The sequence below is a fragment of the Furipterus horrens genome, unplaced genomic scaffold (assembly GCF_987537825.1).
Source record: "Furipterus horrens unplaced genomic scaffold, mFurHor1.1.pri manual_scaffold_8, whole genome shotgun sequence".
Taxonomy (NCBI): Eukaryota; Metazoa; Chordata; class Mammalia; order Chiroptera; family Furipteridae; genus Furipterus; species Furipterus horrens.
Window position 1 is genome coordinate 44,061,750 of NW_028327178.1, and position 17,510 is coordinate 44,079,259.

Consider the following 17,510-nt stretch of genomic DNA (forward strand, 5'->3'; position numbering starts at 1 on the left):
CGTTTTGGTGTCCCAGCTGCGTGCAGTGAGTTAGCTGGTTCAGTGGTACATACTGAGCACCTCTGTGTGCTCATAGCCCTGGGGCCCCTGTAGCTCTTGGGCTGCTTTGGAGTTGTTCACTTCCTTCCCTGGCTGTCCAGCCTTGGCTGCCGCAGAGGGTGGTGGGTTCCCTGGATCTGGGCTGCTTCTCAACTCAGGCTGCAATTGACAACCTACTGGGGAAGTTTTGAAAGGTACAGAGACCTGGGTACCCCCTGACCTCAAATCAATTGAAATTAGAATCTTGAGGGGTAAAGGCCTAGGTGCTTTTGTAAAAGCTTCCTGCCCTGCTTTGGCTGATGATGGGGCGGGGGCCTGGAAATCCTGATGGGTGCTTTACCATTATCTGTGGAAGCTCCCAGCTGACTACAGTGGAAGCAGGAACCCTGTTTCTGTGAGGAAAATCCCAGTGTGGCCGTGGGGCTGGACAATCCCTACCTCCTTCCCTCACAGCCCCCACGTTGAGGTCTGAGGACCCAAAGCCGCCTCTGGGATCCATGCCGTCATGCACAGAGAAGTGGGAATGTGAACTTTCCCACGGTTAGAGATGGCTGCCTGATCATTTCCAGCTGTCACCGGGAAGGCCTCTTCCACATGCTAGACCTGAAAACTTTGTTAGAGATGCTGTCAACTTGAGCCCCATTGCCTGAGCTGGGAAACCCTACAGCAAGCCAGTGAGGGGAACAGTGGGAGTGGGGCGTGCGTGTGAGGGTGGAAGGAAGGTGGGAACTCAGGGAGCTTTCCTAAGTTATGAGCTGGCTCCAAAATAATAACTGCCTTTACAAAAAAGAATGAAGTGTCAGAAAACCCAGAACTTTCTTACACCTGGCTCAGCGGTGAGGGTTGAAGGCTCCCGGGTGGGGTGAGAGGGCGTCCCTCTTCCCAGGGTACCCAAGCCTCAGTTTTGCTCTCCTGTTCCGGCTCAGCTGCATTCAAAAGGGTGTAATATGGGCTGTCATCTGCTGGCACATGAACAAAACCCAAGCACAAACACATTTTCGCATTCAGTCTTAAATGCTCAGAGGAACCAAGTTTTTCTGAGATTACACATTTTTCCAGAATTATACCATACTTGGGAATACAGAAAAATTGAGTGGAATTTTTCTTTTTTTATAGTTTCTAGGACCACACAGAGGATTCTTCTGATAGGGAGGTAGTAGAGCCAAGGGCTTGTGTGTACCTGGACGGAGTAGACACTCAGGCAAATGTTTGCTGATGGAGACAGTGGCGACCTTCTTACCGATGTCCTTTGTAACATCTCTGGGTGGATGCGGCCGTTTTGAATTTAGGGCGTGTGCCAGAGAGACTTGCTGCTACTGCATGCTGGGAGGCTGTGTGGGGTGTGGAAGAGAACGTGGGTTTAAATCCCAGCCCTGCCCTTCCTGACCATTGGAACGTGGACAAGTCACTGGGCCTCTATGAGCCCCTGTCCTCTCATTTGTGAAAAGAGGAAAATGAATTGTGGGGACTTCATGGGGATGTGGTGGAAGTGGGACAGAATGAAGAGCCAAGGAGGGAGGTCTTACCCCCCTCCTAACCCCTTATTCCTCGAGCAGCCTTTTTCTGTCTATTTGGTTTTCTCTTCAGTCTTCCTTGAAAAAGGCTCCCACCAGACCTTCTCGAAATCCACACGCCAGATCCCACCACTGACCAATGAAATCAGAACATGTGAGGGTGAGGCCTAGGCATCTGTAGGTTTTTACAGTTCCCTGGTGATTCTTATGGCCAAGGTGAGAACCACTGCCATAAACGCCAGGTGCGACAGGGACAGGGAAAAGTGCTGGGACCCTCATGCTTGGGGCAGTGCTGTCAGCCAGGCCCACTAGGGATGCTGAAAGGACACCAGTCCTGTCCTGATGGTGGAGTAGATCCTTGCATTTGAGGTTTTAGGTGGTGTGGTTTTGACCCTGGAAGATGTTGAAGTCCATTACACACAGTACTCTATACTTCTCTCAGGAACATAGCTTTGAACAACACCTGCCACAAGGCTGGTGCCCGAGATGGAGCCGCTTGGCTGCATGAGGGCCATGGGCCACCTGGCAGCTGGTCCACCTGAATCTCCCTCCTGAGCAGCACCCTGGGGAAATGATACAAAGATTCTTTCTTTCTGGAAATTGGCGCTAAAAAGACGACCAGCTGCTATGCTGGTGTTCAAAATGAAGAGAAAGAGATGAGGCCCAAGAGAGTCGTGGTTCTGCTCCAGAAATAGGATTGGAGTAGATAAAGGAGCCAGCTTGTCTCAGAGCTGCAAGCCGGGATGCAGGTGCTGTGGTCCTGTGGCCGGGCCTCTGAGCCCAGAGGCTGCGGGAGGCCACTGTCTGGTCTGGGCCCAGGCCTGGGTACGGAGACTTTACATCGTCACAACTGTCTGTGTGATGTGCGAGTGCATCAGGGACATGCACTTTTAAAGGGGACTCTTGAATGGTTCCACTTCTGCTTCCTTATTTCTCTCATTAGCTATATGAATCAAGGCATCTTTTAAAAAGATCTGAACACAAATTGCACGAGGTGCCATCTCCATAGGCTTGTGGCCTGCCACCTGGTACTGAGCAAAGTGGGGCTCATTCACGTGGCACTTGGTGTAAGACCCAACAGTTAGTGTGGAGAAAAACAGGTCTTTATTTACAATGTTCCAACCTTGGGGGGCTGGGAGCACTCTGGCTTACAGCCCTGTTTTCCCAGAGACCCAGCACTTCTCTTGCTCCCCAAAAGACAATAACCGCATGGCTGAATCATCCCTACAAACTGCATGGCTGCTACATCATGGCTCCTACATCATGACCCTCTCTCTTATGCACCAGACCCTGTAGCCAACTCCTGTCTAACCCTTCCAGACCGAATGACTTCTTTCACACCAGACTTCATGGCGGATAGGGGGGGGCCTTCATTCTTTCAAATAGCATGGCCCATTTCCTTAGGGCCTGCTCCTTTCCTTATCATTGATATGCAAAGTATCTTAAACAGTATCATCTGCCCTATTATCTGCCCTAGCTACCAGCCCCCGCCCCCATAGATCCATAGATATGCAAAGTACCTTGAAAGCGGTATTAACTCCTCTCATCTCCAAAACCATGGGCTGTGGGGAATTTGGAGGTCTCTCCCCCACTGTTACAACCATTGTTAGTGTTAGGGAGAGAAGGTGCTAAGATAAAGAACTTGAATGTTATAGGAGACCAGAGTGCTCTATGGATGCTTCTTTAAAACACAAAACAAATGACTCTGACCTACACCTGGAAAATTGTCTACAAAGCAGCAAACTGTAGGAGAGAAATTTCGTGGTGAAACAAAAGCTCGGTTTGTAAAAAAACGGAGGTATCCAATGGGAACCCTGGGGCCAAGTTTTTCTTAGCTGTCTGTTTCCCCAGCCTTCAGTGGAAGGGGAGCTGGGTGCTGTGGTGGGATGGGTGGAAGTAAAAGATGGAAAAAGGGGGCTGAACCCCAAGGCGTCACTGCTGGATTGAGGAGACCTGGGGAAAGCAGGCAGGGCCCCGAGTGATCCTCTTTATTTGAAGGCCAACTCTGGGAGGGCCAGAGTGCTGGTAGCAGCAGCCAGTAAAGAGAGAGGCCACCCTTTTCTCCTGCAGGTACCGCGTGAACATCAGACCCAGATATGTCACCAGGTACAAGATGGTGACACAGTTAGAATGGAGGTGCTGCCCTGGCTTTAGAGGAGCAGACTGCCAAGAAAGTCCTGGAGACCCCATGAAGACTTTGCGTCCCACACCTGCTCGGCCTCGAAATAGCTTGAAGAAACCCACAAGTAAGTTCTCATCTGGGCTTTGCTGTGCAGGGGTACCACCAACACTGCCAGTGCTACTTCAAACAGCAGAACCTATGATTTGCAGTGTTGAGCTTTCCAAGGGCTTCAAAGAACGCAAAGATATGCCTGCAGCAGGCTCATGTGGCACACTAATTTATTTACAGTAGCAGTAGCATTAGAAGGCGAGCTTTTTGCAAGTAAATGGTTTTGTTAGGGCCAACTTGTGAAAAGTAAGGCCTTGGAAATCAGTGTAGGAGATACTGATAGCTTCAGACTTTTGTATAGCCTGAGGCAGAGGTGAGAGGCAATTCAAAAGCTATAATGCTTTGTTTTTACTTTGCTTACATCTGCAAGCTCCCATAAACCTGAATTTAAGAGAGTTAAAGTTGTTTTTTAAAGAATAGATAAGTAGAACTATTCTCTTTCTGTGTGAGGTGAGATACTTGCAAAGCTAAGTCCCATGTTACAAGCATCCAGTGAGGTTGTTCTTAAATTTATTTCTGAGTTTTCTTTTTGAAGTGAAGTAGCAGAAACTCAACAAATCGCTGAGGAAGAAATGATCATTTTCACCAAAGTACACCTTTGCTTTTAAGTATAAAATTAAGAGTGACTTCTATGGATATGTTTTTTTAACTTAGATTTCCTTATGAATTAAATGCTGTTTACTTTGTAGTAACTATGTGGATAATGTGTGCTATAAATCTGTTGCCTTTCCTACACAGCTTTTTGATTTCTGTAGAGTTAGTAATGATCTTACATATTTTTTTTGCCTGGTTTTCTATGTTTTTATCCCTATTTCAACCCAAACTCTCCTCTGGTTATTCAAATGTCCTTTTATTATAATCAATACATCAGTTTCCCATCTTCCTTAAGAAATCTCTCCTCGGCCCTCTTGCCTGCCCCACCTGGACGGGCCATCCTCTTTTCCTGGCTCACAGCTGCAGCCCTGCGCTCTTAGCTGGTCTCTCTCCTGTTGGGTCCCTGTTTCCTGTACCCACTGCTTGCTCTTTCTCAATTCACTCCCTTGTTTTGGTAGAGCACATTTTATGGTAGTGTCATGAGAAGATGGTATGAGAAATAAACTTTTTGATATTTTATAGTATAAGAATATTTTTACTCTAGTTTCAGTTTCTAGGTTGGAAATAATTTTTCTTTAGAATTTGAAAATGTTCAGTTTTCTTCTAGCTTCCAAAAGTAGCTGTTAAAAAGTCCAAAACCATTTTGATTCCCATTTTTTATGTGTGACTTGGTTGTTTTTCTTTTGTGTGTCTGTATGTGTTTTCATTATAATGGGGCTTCAAAAGGGAATGAAAGGAAATGCTTGCCCTCAACCCACTGTCATTATAAAGAACAGACTATTTTTGGAACTTATTGTTTAACTTAACGTATAATGAACAACCTTCATGTCATTAAATATTCTACAATATCATTTAATGGCTTTAGAGTGTGATTATTTGAACACAATTCCCTACTGATGGTCACTTGGGTTGTTTGCAAGTTTTCATTATTATAGATAGTACTTGAAAAGTACTATTTTTCTTGTTAAAATTTTGGATTTATTCCTGATTACTAGAATACATTTCTAGAAGTGTAATTTCGGGGTCAAAAGGATTCTGAATATTTTGATACATATTGCCAAATTATTCTTCCAAAAAGTTGTAGCCATTTCCATAGTCACCAGCAGAATATAAAAGAAGTATTTCTTTCCATTCTGATCTTCCCCAGTCTCCTGCCCTTTGTTTTTATTTCCTTTGTTCAGAATAGCATTTCATTTGTACGTTATTCAATAACGTGCTTTCTTCTTCTAGTGTCTTGAGATAAAATACATTTTCAGTACAGAAAATGAGATGTTCTTTACAGTTCTCCACTTGAGAGTTTGGCCATTTGAACTCCAATCTTGGTTTTACCACTGAATTTATCTTAATAAATAATAGCTGTTGTTATGATTGTATGCAAAAGTTCAGAGGAGATAAAAACAATGAACATTAAACTCAATATCTGCAACATTCTACGTTTGTTTCTAATATTTGTCAGTGTACATTAATGCATTTTACTTCATTATAAATGCTTCTTGTTTTCTTTGTATCCTACCATGCATTCAAAGGCATGGTTTATTCTACTGCCCCAGGTTTCAATAATCTCCTTTTAGTTGAGTTTATCTTTCTCTATATCTATCAGTTTATTTCTACTTTATGACTCATTACAATCTTCTTTATAATATTTTTTCTTTCTCTTGGACTGTTTCCTTGGGGTTATATTTTTCAAAATAGAATTATCAAAAATTCAATGTTTATATTTTTTGATTTAGTGAACTTCATTACATATGGTCATATGGCTCCATTGTTAGGAGATGCCAGTAGAATTGGTTACTTTATCTCTTGCCTTTAGTTTCCCCAACTTCATAACGGTGTTCCACAATGTCTCTGTGACTCTTTTAGCATAAGAATGCTACTAAAAGTAAGAGTATTTAAGGGTAACCTGCTGTTCGTATGATATTATACCACCCAACAACTGATGGGTGGATCTTGCTAAAGTGGCTTCTTGTGGTTTCATATTGTAGTATTCAGTCAGCCGCTGGGGTGTGGGTGCAGTTCACTCATGTGGGGGATGATATCTTCATATGATAAAGTAGATAAAGAGTGTTTCCCTTTAGCCTGAAAGACACCATTGAGTGTCATGTACCATGAATATATTCTCTTAACAATCCCTAGGAGGGAAGATAGTACCTCTGCTCCATAGACAAGGGGATTATAGTTCACAGAGGTTAATTAATTTGCTCAAGGGCAGACAGTAACTGCAGAGGCAGAATGCAAGTGGACTCTGTTTGACTCAAAGCCCATAGTCTTTTCTACTCTACCACAATAATGACCTGTGGTGAGAGTGGATCTGGAAGTGAAAGTTTAAATATATTCTGTAAGTACCCTGTTTATTGTCTTTGCAGAAACAAGGGAAAGGTAGAAAATGTTAAGTCATATCCAACTCTTTCTTTGCAACAGATAATGAACCAAGTCAAATTTCAGAGCCCAAGAAGACATTGTCACCAACTCATGCAACGGAACCAAGTCAGACAGTAGATCCAAAACAGGGACCCCAAGAACTTCAGGATAAGAAAATCCAGGTGCTTGAGGAGAAGGTTCTCCGACTCACAAGGACGGTTCTTGATCTCCAGTCTTCCATTGCTGGTGTGAATAAAAACCTCAAACGTACCATTCAGGATGATGCCAGCAAAATGCTGGCATCATGGCTCAGTAACCTGCACCCTCAGCCAGTGCCTGGCAGTGCTGTCGGTGCAGATACTGAAACGGTTCAGCTTCCTGGTGTCCTCAATAAAAAGGAATCTGGCATGAAGGACATCAAATCTGAATTGGCTGAAGTCAAGGATACTCTGAAGACCAAGAGTGACAAGCTGGAAGAGCTGGATGGGAAAGTGAAGGGTTATGAAGGGCAGCTCAGACAGCTCCAGGAGGCTGCCCAGGGCCCTACAGTGACCATGACGACCAACGAACTTTACCAAGCCTATGTTGATAGTAAAATTGACACCCTGAGAGAGGAACTCATGGAGGGAATGGACAGAAAGCTGGCCGATCTCAAGAATACATGTGAGTACAAGCTGATTGGTCTCCAACAGCAGTGTGATGACTATGGGAGCAGCTACCTGGGAGTGATTGAGCTTATAGGAGAGAAGGAAACAAACTTGAGAAAAGAAATAAATGACCTCCGAGCCCAGCTGCAAGTTCCCTCAGCCCCGTCAAATTGCTGTCGTGGTGAAAAGACTGGTGACTTTGGGCAACAGATCAAAGTGTTAGACCAGAAGATTGAAAGAGTTGCTGAAGCCACCAGAATGCTTAATGGGCGACTGGACAATGAGTTTGACCAACTCATAGTTCCAGAGCCAGATGTGGACTTTGATGCAAGATGGAATGAACTAGATGCAAGGATTAATGTGACAGAGAAGAATGCAGAAGAACATTGCTTTTACATTGAGGAGACCCTTCGGGGGACCATTAATGGAGAGGTAGATGACTTGAAACAACTTCTGGATGAGAAAATACAGTCTCTGGAAGAGCGTCTCAGGAGCATTCTCCAAGAGATGGCCAATAATACTGATGCAGAACTCGCTCCCCCAGCATCAGCCCTACCAGGTGTGCCAGGGGCTGGGCATGAACAGGTCATCATGGAATTAAACCACCTGAAGAACAAAGTCCAAGATGTTGAGGATATTTGCCTGCAGAACTCCCAGGGAGAGCTTCATGATATAAAAGGTAGTTTGCCAAATGGAGAAGACCACACAGTGAGTAACAGTTTGAACCTTTTGAAATCTCTAAATGACACAATGCATAGGAAATTTCAAGAAACAGAACGTAGCATCCAGAAACTTCAACAAGATTTTAGTTTTCTTTATTCTAAATTAAACCACACAGAAGATGATATGCATCATCTTCTGAATGAGCTGAGCAAGTGTAGAGAAGGTACAAACACTGGAGTGGGTGGGTTTTCTAAGGGGGGTGAGCAAAAAAGGACAGTGGGGCCATCTGCCCAGGACACCATGGCTCCTTGCTGTGTCCAGCTGGAGGAGAGGCTGCAGAGGCTGCAGAGCCAGGTTCTCTCTGAGCTAGACACTTGTAAGGAAAGTACGCATGGGGTCCAGAGGGAGGTCTCCGTGGTTGAGGACAGGGTGTCTCAGATGGAGAAAACTTGCAGCAAACTGGACTCTATCTCAGGAAGTCTTCAGAGGATCAAGGAAGGGCTCAACAAGCATGTCAGCAGCCTATGGAGTTGTGTCAGGCAGATGAATGGGACGCTCCGATCACATTCCAGAGACATTTCTGGCCTGAAGAATTCTGTCCAGCAGTTCTATAGCCACGTTTTCCAGATATCTACTGACTTACAAGATCTGATCAAATTTCAGCCATCAGCAAGTAAGTTGACCTTTACAATGTAATTCTTGGATGTGTTTACAACATGTATTGTGCTAGATTTTGGACAGTTTGTGGGATTAATTACATCAGTGCTACTCAAAGTGTGCTTTATGGATTGGTGCCAGTTTGTGAATTGTTTGGTGCTGGGTAAGTAAGGACATAATTACCAACAGTGAGAATAAGTATTTATAAACTTTTAAAATAATTTGACATCACTGTAGCATTCAAGTACATGCATGTGGGCTGCATCCAAGAACTACTGACTTCAGGTCCTATGCACATCTCCTTTGTGTCTCCCAGAGCTCAATGCCGACTTATTGGGCCCCTAAGGACTTGTTTAGGGCCAACTGTGTGCCCATAGGGACCCCCCCCCCCCCACCTCCTGATCAGTCTTCTCTGTTTTCTTTTTTTCTCTCCTCCTCTTTGGGCCTTTATCACCTTTTTCACCTTGTTCACCTCCAGGTGACAGAGTCCCTTATGTCTTGAGCTGAGATTTCATGGCCTGGTGTGAGCCTTTAGGATTTTATGAGCAAGCCCAGTTGAGACATAAAACCCAAGGAGGGTAGGCTGGAGCATGAGAGGTGGATTGCGCCCTGGACTGACTGGGGAGAGCCAGGGCTAGGTCCTCAGGAGGCACTGGCGGGGAGTGGGGGTGTGTGTGGTCTGAGGTACTCAGAGATAAGGGGTTTGTAGATAAGAACTTACCCCTGTCAACAAGGAACAGGAAGCTGGCCTCTGCCTGGTTTGGGGCCCCCCACCCTACACTGTTTATAACCCTCCCCCTTGTCCCCAGGCCCACGAAGATTCTGTATCTCCGGAATGTTCAGTAATGGTCACAAGACCATGTGTATGTTCATAGAATGATTGTCTGTCTTGGTGACAGTGTTGTCTGGACAGTGCTTTATAATAACAGATTGAACCAGATATTTCCAGTTGATTTCCAATTCCCTGGCAGTGTGGGAAGCTGTGTGAACTCTTTCACGCTTGTCTATTAAAGTAGGAGTTGGAGGTATGTGGCTTCCAAAAGATTATCCTTTTGCAGTGAACTCAATGTTGTGAATGTAGAATGCATGGACTTTGGGGAATTTCAGAGAGCCAAAAATAACCTCACAGAGCTTTATCCGTCCTTGTAAAGCATCCAGGGCTCAGAGATCTGTGACCTGCGTATCAGAGGTCCATGGGTGAATTAGGAGTTAAGATCACAGTGAGAGTCACACATTGACCACTGAAAAGTCAACAGAACACTTATGGAGCACCTACTATGTGCAAAGCTCCATGAGGGATAAAGATGAGTAGCACAACCTTCACCCTCAAGGCATCTTTAGTCAGTAGCAGACACACATTGGTCCCACAGGGGGAATGAATGAGACCGTATGTAAAGGCCCAGTGAGTAGTGCAGGGGCTATTCGTGTAGCTCATAGAATTTTATTGAACCCTTATTGTGTGGTGGGTAATGAGGTATTTTTGTGGAGTATGTGGATGACTATGTATGTGACAATGACAGTCTGAGGGGAAACAAGAAGGCAGAGATGGTCACGGGCTAGGGGTGTTCATGGATGCACTGGGTGTGTGGAGTAGCACCCGTGGCTGCTGCGGAAGTCGAGGAGGGTTTCTCAGATGAGAGAGCCCCTGAGCTGAGCATTTAAAGTTGAGTAGGTTGCACATTCAGAGGCTGGTGGGGTGAGGTACAGTGATAAGAGAAGCTTGTGGAAGGTGGTGTTAGTGGAGCTAGTAAGTGAGGGGTGGGTAGGGTCCAGAAAAGTAGGAGGGTGTAGGGCATTCCTGGTGATGGGTTCGTGTGAATGAATCAGTTAGCACTGGGTAACAACCTACGCCAAATCTTGCTGGCTTAAGACAACAAATATCTGTTACTTTCCATTATTCTATGGGTCAGAAACTCAGGCAGGGCTTGGCTTGACAGGTCTTCTGCTTTATTTAGTGTATACTTGAGTCACCCACTTGGGTGCAATCAGCTGACCTTGGGCCTGGCTGTGCTGAAGGTCCAGGATGACTTCAGTCAATTGTCTGTGCCTCAGGATTCCTCCATTGGCTATTCCCGCTCTCTATGTGCCTAACCTGGGCTTTGTCACAGCATGGTGGTCTCGGGGTGGTCAGATTTATTCCACGGTAATTGGCAATAAGGGAAGGTAGAAGCTGCTGGTGTCACCTTCGCCACATACTGTTGATCAAAGCAAGTTAGCTCTTGAAGGGTATGTGGCTTATATGTGTCGGGAGGGAGGGCATATTAATGACAGTGCTCATATCTCCCACTGGGATCAAAGGACCAGGGGTGAGGATGCATGATGTAGTAGTGTATGCAGTAGCCAGTGACCAGACTGCTGGATCAGGGACACAGACTGTTCCCATTCAGTCCACTGCCCTGTTCATAGATCTCATCCTTTTCTTCAGAAGCATCCCTAATGGGGCTGAATTAGCCAGGAGGCAGCCATTGGGGGATGGGGGGAAGGGCAGACAGAAGGGCTTCAGCTGATGTTCAAATAGATCCAAGTTACTTTCTTGTCTCTCCTGTCAGTGCAGATGTTTGGTTATTTTTGGGGACAAAAAGTCCATGACTTTCATCTAGTACTGGGAAAGGTGCCTAATTTTCAAAAGGTAAAGAATCACTGTATTTTCATCACTGTCTTGCCTTCAGCTCAGTTCAGTGGTCTCTGTACTCCCACACATTCATTCATTCATTCATTCAACAAATATTTACTGAACTGTGTCCTAGCACTGAAGTTTCAGCCCTCATGGATCTTACACTGTATTTGGGAAGACAGGCCTTGCAGCCTAGGAAATAAATATCTGATTTCAGATAGCAATCATTATGTGAGGAAAGATACAACAGAGTAAGGCGATAGAGATTAGGGGGCAACATGCATTGAGTGAGTGCAAGAGGGTTGCTTAGTGAAGATGACATTTGAGCAGATTATGAATAAAATGAAGGGCAAGACCTGCAGAGATCTGTGGGGCAAGTGTTCCCAGGATAGGGGACAGCATGTTCAAAGATCCTGAGGCAAGAATGAGTTTGCCCTATCTGAAAGCTCAGAATGCCAGTTTGATCACGTCTGTGAGCAAGGGGGAAGGTCCTAAACAGTGAGGTCAAAGAGGAGGTAGAAATGAGACCATGTAGGATTTTATAGGGTGTGGTAAAGGATTTGGATTTTAAGTAATGAGAAACTACCAGAGGATTTTGAGCTAGCAAGTGATTAGTATTTCCTGGATTTGCAATCCCATCTAAACCCATATTTTCTCTGTAACTTTGGGCAAGTTATTTATCTACCTAATGCCTCACTTTCTGCATCTATTAATTGTAAATAATAATAATACCTCAGAAAGTTTTGTGAGGATTAATACTCCTTAGTAGTGGAGTATTAAATATTCCTTGGTAATCACTCAATAAATATTAGCTTTTATTTTAACTCTCTGTGCTCGCTAATGGAGGTTTGGTCTGCTTCTGGCTGAATGTTTCTCCCAGCCTCTTTCTACAAAGCCCAGGCCCACAGCCTCAGGGGAGTGAGCAGGCCTGTCTGCATAGTGGATCAGGGTGTCAAGCTCTGGGCTGCTCTGCAGAATGCTCTAGACAGCCAAAGGACATTTTCTTCCTCTCCCCCTTTTGTTTTCTTCTTTTATAAATTGCGGGTCAGGTAGACAGTGTAGTAAGCCTAGAAAGCTTCCCTACCTAGCATTCAGGATTCACATTCAAGTATTTTTATTGCTGAGAAGCTTGACACTCAGGGATGCGTTAGGATTGAAAGGACAAGGAGGCTCCTTCATCCTTTGTTCTTCTGTCTGCCATGGCTGTAGGGGTTTGGCCCTCTGCCTGAACACAGTCACTCCTGTTTCCACAGATGGGCCTGAGCACTGTTCCTTCTCCCCTTCTCCCCAGCACCCCTTTCCTTCCCTTTAGTGGCACCTTGTCCCCAAACTGCCCAGTTTCACCTTCACTGTGGTCGGTCAGGTAGGGAGTCTCCCTACTGCCAGTAGCTCCGGAGTCTGTCCCCAGAGGAGCATGAAAAGCAGCGCCTACTTTCTCCCTGGGCCCAGGACCATCCCAACCTGCACTGCAAACATCTGCCACCGACTGGCTGCAGCCTTTGCCAGCACATCCTGCCTTCTCCTGGTCTGATGGGGGCTTTGAACCTGGCCGACTCCAGCATTTGTGCTGTTCCTCTTACAGTTGGGAGAGAAGGGGGAGTTCCTGGCCTTAAGAAACCTGGGACTCCACCAAGCAGAGCTGCTGGGCAGACGAGTATGTCTGCGAATCAGGGAAGTTCTCATTCCCTGTGTCACAGTTCCAAGAAGGGACAGGCCTGCCTAGATGCCACAATATTGTTTCAACATCCTCTAGTGACATTACTTCCTTTTCCAATCGCCCACCTCTTCCTTTTGCTCGTGTCTTAGGGTAACTTCTCATACTACTTCAATTACTTTAATAATGTTTCATTTAGTAGAGTTTCAGATTTAAGAATCCCATCAACTTACTTAACTCAAGATGTGCTGTAGTAATGAAAAGGCACAGATTTTTCAAAAAAGTATCTAACCCTGAAGCCTGGCTAGGGGAGAGTGGCCTGATGCCTGTTATGGTGATTTTTTACCTAAACTTGAAATTGGCCGAGTTTGGGGCCAGTTTAGGTCTAAGACATCGTGATGGACTTGGAGTGTTATGACCATATAAAGGCTAAATAAATTGCATATACTCAGACCATACTGATCCCAGACAACACTCAAACTTTGACCCTGTGGGCATCTGGTTTTTTGTTTGCCTGTTAGATTTTATCCTCACCCAAGGACATTTTCTTTCATTGCTGTTAGAATGAGAGGAACAAAGAAAGGAAGGGAGACGGGGAGAGAGAAACATTGATGCCAGAGAGAAGCATTAATTGGTTGCCTTCTGTATGTGCTGTGAATGGGAATCATATGCACCCGGACCAGGGCTAGAATCTGCAACAATACCGGCCAGGGCTTCTTTTTTTTTTTTTAATCCTCACCCAAGGATATGTTTATTGATTATAGAGAGAGAGGAAAGGAGAGAGAGAGAGAGAGAAAGAAACATCGATGTGATAGACAAACATCAATCAGTTGCCTCCCGTACGCGCCCCAACCAGGAATCAAACCCACAGCCTATTTGGTGCAAGAATGACGCTCTAACCAACTGATCCACCTGGCCAGGGCGACATCTGGTTTCTGTAATGCTTTTCGTTGGTATAAATAGCAGCTGCTTTTCTCCACCCTTACCTAGAATTTAGAAGGGCAGTGTTCTGAGGACTGAGCTCTTGCATAGCTGCAGCAGGCACACTCCTCAGGGAGCTTAAACTCACAACTCCTGGGCTCACTCAGGAGATTCCTGTTCAAAAGGGATGAGGCAAGACCCAGGAATTTGTAATAAATTTGTAATTAAAACAATAAATCGCTAGCTCTGGTTTTGGAAGTGGAAGGAAGGCCTCCTCAGAGGCAGCGGGCAACTGCCCAGGACAAACTGTGCCCAGAAAGAAGGGCAGGCATCGGGGCAGGAAGGAGGTAAGGAGAAAGAGTAAACCACCAACTTTGTCACCTGCCACCAACAAAAGGGTCACCGTGCATGGGTGAGTCCACTTACGGGCTCTGTTCTGTTCCTTATCACCCTGTCTCTCCTTCTGTCTAGATTGTTGCAGCTTTATAGTAGGTCTGAAACTGTGTAGCATAGATCCTCTGCCTTTTCATGTAAATTTTAGAATCAGTTTGTGAACTTCTGCCAAAAAAGAAATTCCCAAGTGACGCCGGTGCTCAGACAGGTAAGACCCCTTCTCTGAGATTCAAATAGTGAAATATTTTCCATTTTAAACTTTTTGCCACAGATTTTAACACACGCAACTAAACCTGTGTCTCTGTTTCAGTGTTGTACTTCTTAAAAATGTAGTCCCATTTTCCCTCTTTAGCCCAGTTCCTTGGGCTTTCCATGTGGTCACATCTGGACTCACTTTCCTGCTCAGCCCACTTGTGGGAGAGTAGGTGTGGGCCTTTCTGTGACATAACCAATTACAGCACCACCTTGTACAGGCAGGAGGGCTTTTCTGCTCTTTGTTCCAACCAAAGCCAGAAGCAACATTCAGACTGCCATTTGCTGAGAGCAGGACCATTTCAGGGAATACACGCTTTCCCTCCCTGAGCTGTCAGGGGAACAATTTAGGTTTTCTGTCAATTGTCTCTTTCATGAACCTACATGTCCTCCATTTTGGGGGCATGGCATCTGGCCTGTTCCCTCCTCAGCCTTGCTGCAGGGAAGACAAGTGACTGCTTCCCAGAAGCCGTTTTCTCGTAGCCCCTTTGCTGGTCCGGGAGAGAAGCTACGGTCCCTCTGAGCTTCTGGACGCACAGGCACTTGTCAAACCTCAGTGGGTGGTGGCGTGGGCCTGTGCCCAGGAACCGAGCTTTGGCTGTGTAGTGTGGTAATCAACTCTGAGAGCATCTTACATCCATCCAGTTAGCTGCCTTGTGTTGGCATTTTGATGGTTTTTTTTTTTTTTTTTTTCAGCCAGAGGTCTTGATTGACATCTTTAAATACTTCTATAGTTGCAGCATTTGGTCTGCAGACACATCCTCTGGATGGCGGTAAATCAAATCTCACCTGGTCAGACTTCTGATGACTTGCACTTCACTCTTGCACAGCGTTTTACAGTCAGGGATGGGCACTCACACCCATTGCTTCATCTGATGGGCACTGAATTCTGCCTGGGTGAGAGGAGGCATTGCAGGGACAGCCTGGGTAATGCAGGAGGCTCCTGTGGCTACCCCACAGCCAGGCCTCCAACACAGATGCGAACATCTAAGGCCAGTGTCTGCCCCGCAGCATCTTGTTCTGTGCTGAGACACCACTAGGGTGCCAGGAACATGCTAAGGAGCCTTAATTTTTGCCACTTAGATTCACATTGCAGCTGGCCTGCCTCCAGGGTTCCCTAGTGGCTGTGAGAGGAGACAGACAACCTAGGCTCCTGTCACCGGAATGAGGCATTAATCAGCTGGACCAGACATGTCTTCTTAGCACATCGCCTCATGGATTTTGGGGGATTTTTAAAGACAGGTCTTTATTTTAGTAATGTTGAAATTGTCTTTTAATAAGAACTTTAAAGGAGAGGGAGTGGCTTTTATTATATGAGTGTTAAGTCCAGCCCGTGGTCTTTCCTGACCTGCTCCCGGTGGCATGAGGCCACACATTGGCCTCAGAACAATGCCATGGGATCAGGTTCCTAGACCAAGAGCCAGGACACAGTCCATTCCTTACCGCTCCTCACGCAGTAACGCACAGGCAGCAACACTTGGCTCTTATGAGTTCATTTCAAATGGTCACTTTCTGAATTAGAAACATATGTTCAGTTCAGAAAGCTATTGACTGCCAGAGTTCTCTTTCCAGAATGAGCAAAATGCTGTCTAGTCTTTGTTTCAACTTTGTAGTAAATGGATGCCTCAGGAGCACCGTGTGATGCTGCAGAGGGAGTGTGAGCTAGAGGCCAGGACTGCGGCTGTCTGTTCCAGGGCAGCGTTCTCGTGACCACCTTTGCTGTGATGGGACAGGGGGCTTGGAGTGTTCCACTCTCACAGCAGTGGTGCACGGACTCCCCGAGGAGCTTAGTGGAGGATACTTGGCTCAAACAGTATATTTGTTCATTCTTTTCCCTTTGCCTTCCACTTGGCCTGATGGGCCTGGGTGCTGCGGAGTGATGACTAAAAGGAGAAGACTGTCACTGTCTCTGCATACCAGATCTGCCCTAATAGGACCCCAGAGTGGTAGTTATTGGAAAAATTAGGGTGCTAATCTAATGACTGGCAGGAGTTTGAGGGTGGCCCATAGGACGTGCCATACTTCCAGCCTCCTTTCACTCACCAAACATGTGTGCCAGGCCCTGTGCCTAGCTCTGGGGGTGAAAAATCATTAAAAGGTGTCCTCAAGCCCTCATCACCCAGCAAGAGAGGAAAGATAAGAAATTGAAAGAAACCCTAGAGGCGCAAAGAGCTTCATGGTGCAGAGACAGGATTGTTCAAGCCCTACTGGGCAGATCTAGATGGCTTCATGGAGGAGGTGGTATCTGAGCTGCGTCTTCAGGGATGGATGTGCTTCTCTTGGCAAGGGCACCAGGAGAGACCTTTAGGGAGTATGAACAACAAAAGCAAAGGTACAAAGAAATGAAGCTCAGATGAGACTCAGGCACCACTGAGGTACTGAAGCCTGCAGGAGAAGATGGGGCAGGGAGTCAGGACTCAGATGACAGACAGAAAATTGGTTTGATTTGATGAGCAGTGGAAAACAACGGAAGATTTTTGAGCAAGGAAAAGATGACTAGAGTGCTCTCTAAAGACCATTGTGCAAAGGTGTGGAAGAAGGAGCCAAAAATATTTCAGAATTAGAATCAGCTGGACTTAGTAACAGATGTGTGTGTGTTTGTGTGTGTGTGAGAGAGAGAGAGAGAGAGGCAGAGACAGAGAGAGAGGAGGGAAATGGCTCTGAGTGCCTGGATGCAGTGACCAGGAGAATCACAGTGGATTTCAGAGAGAGACAGTTGGTTTAAGGTTTGCTGGGAGAGGTAAGAGAAGAAGGACCAGTTTGAGGGGCCGGAGTTTGCTATTTTAAGGTACTTTGCTGACTATAACTCATTGAGGGTTGTAGGACTGAGGAAAAAATATTTTTATTTGAATTTTGGATGGATACACGTAAACTTGGGCTTAAAGGACAAACTTGGGGGGAGGAAGGAAAGAGGGCTGAGCAGAAAGGAGTGGTGTTGGATGGAGCAGCCACTGGAAGAACAGGGAGGTGGGTG

General features: G+C 45.8%; 1 protein-coding gene across 2 annotated transcripts in view; it reads left to right on the forward strand.

Moving 5' to 3' along the window:
• The window catches only part of EMILIN2 (elastin microfibril interfacer 2), a 51,086-nt gene that overhangs the window by 23,537 nt on the left and 10,039 nt on the right, over positions 1–17,510 (forward strand). For both annotated transcript variants that reach the window (XM_090285764.1, XM_090285763.1), the window contains exons 3-4: positions 3,624–3,799; positions 6,796–8,718. In XM_090285764.1, the coding sequence (XP_090141890.1) occupies positions 3,624–3,799; positions 6,796–8,718 (2,099 nt within the window). The remainder of the gene's footprint in view (positions 1–3,623; positions 3,800–6,795; positions 8,719–17,510) is intronic.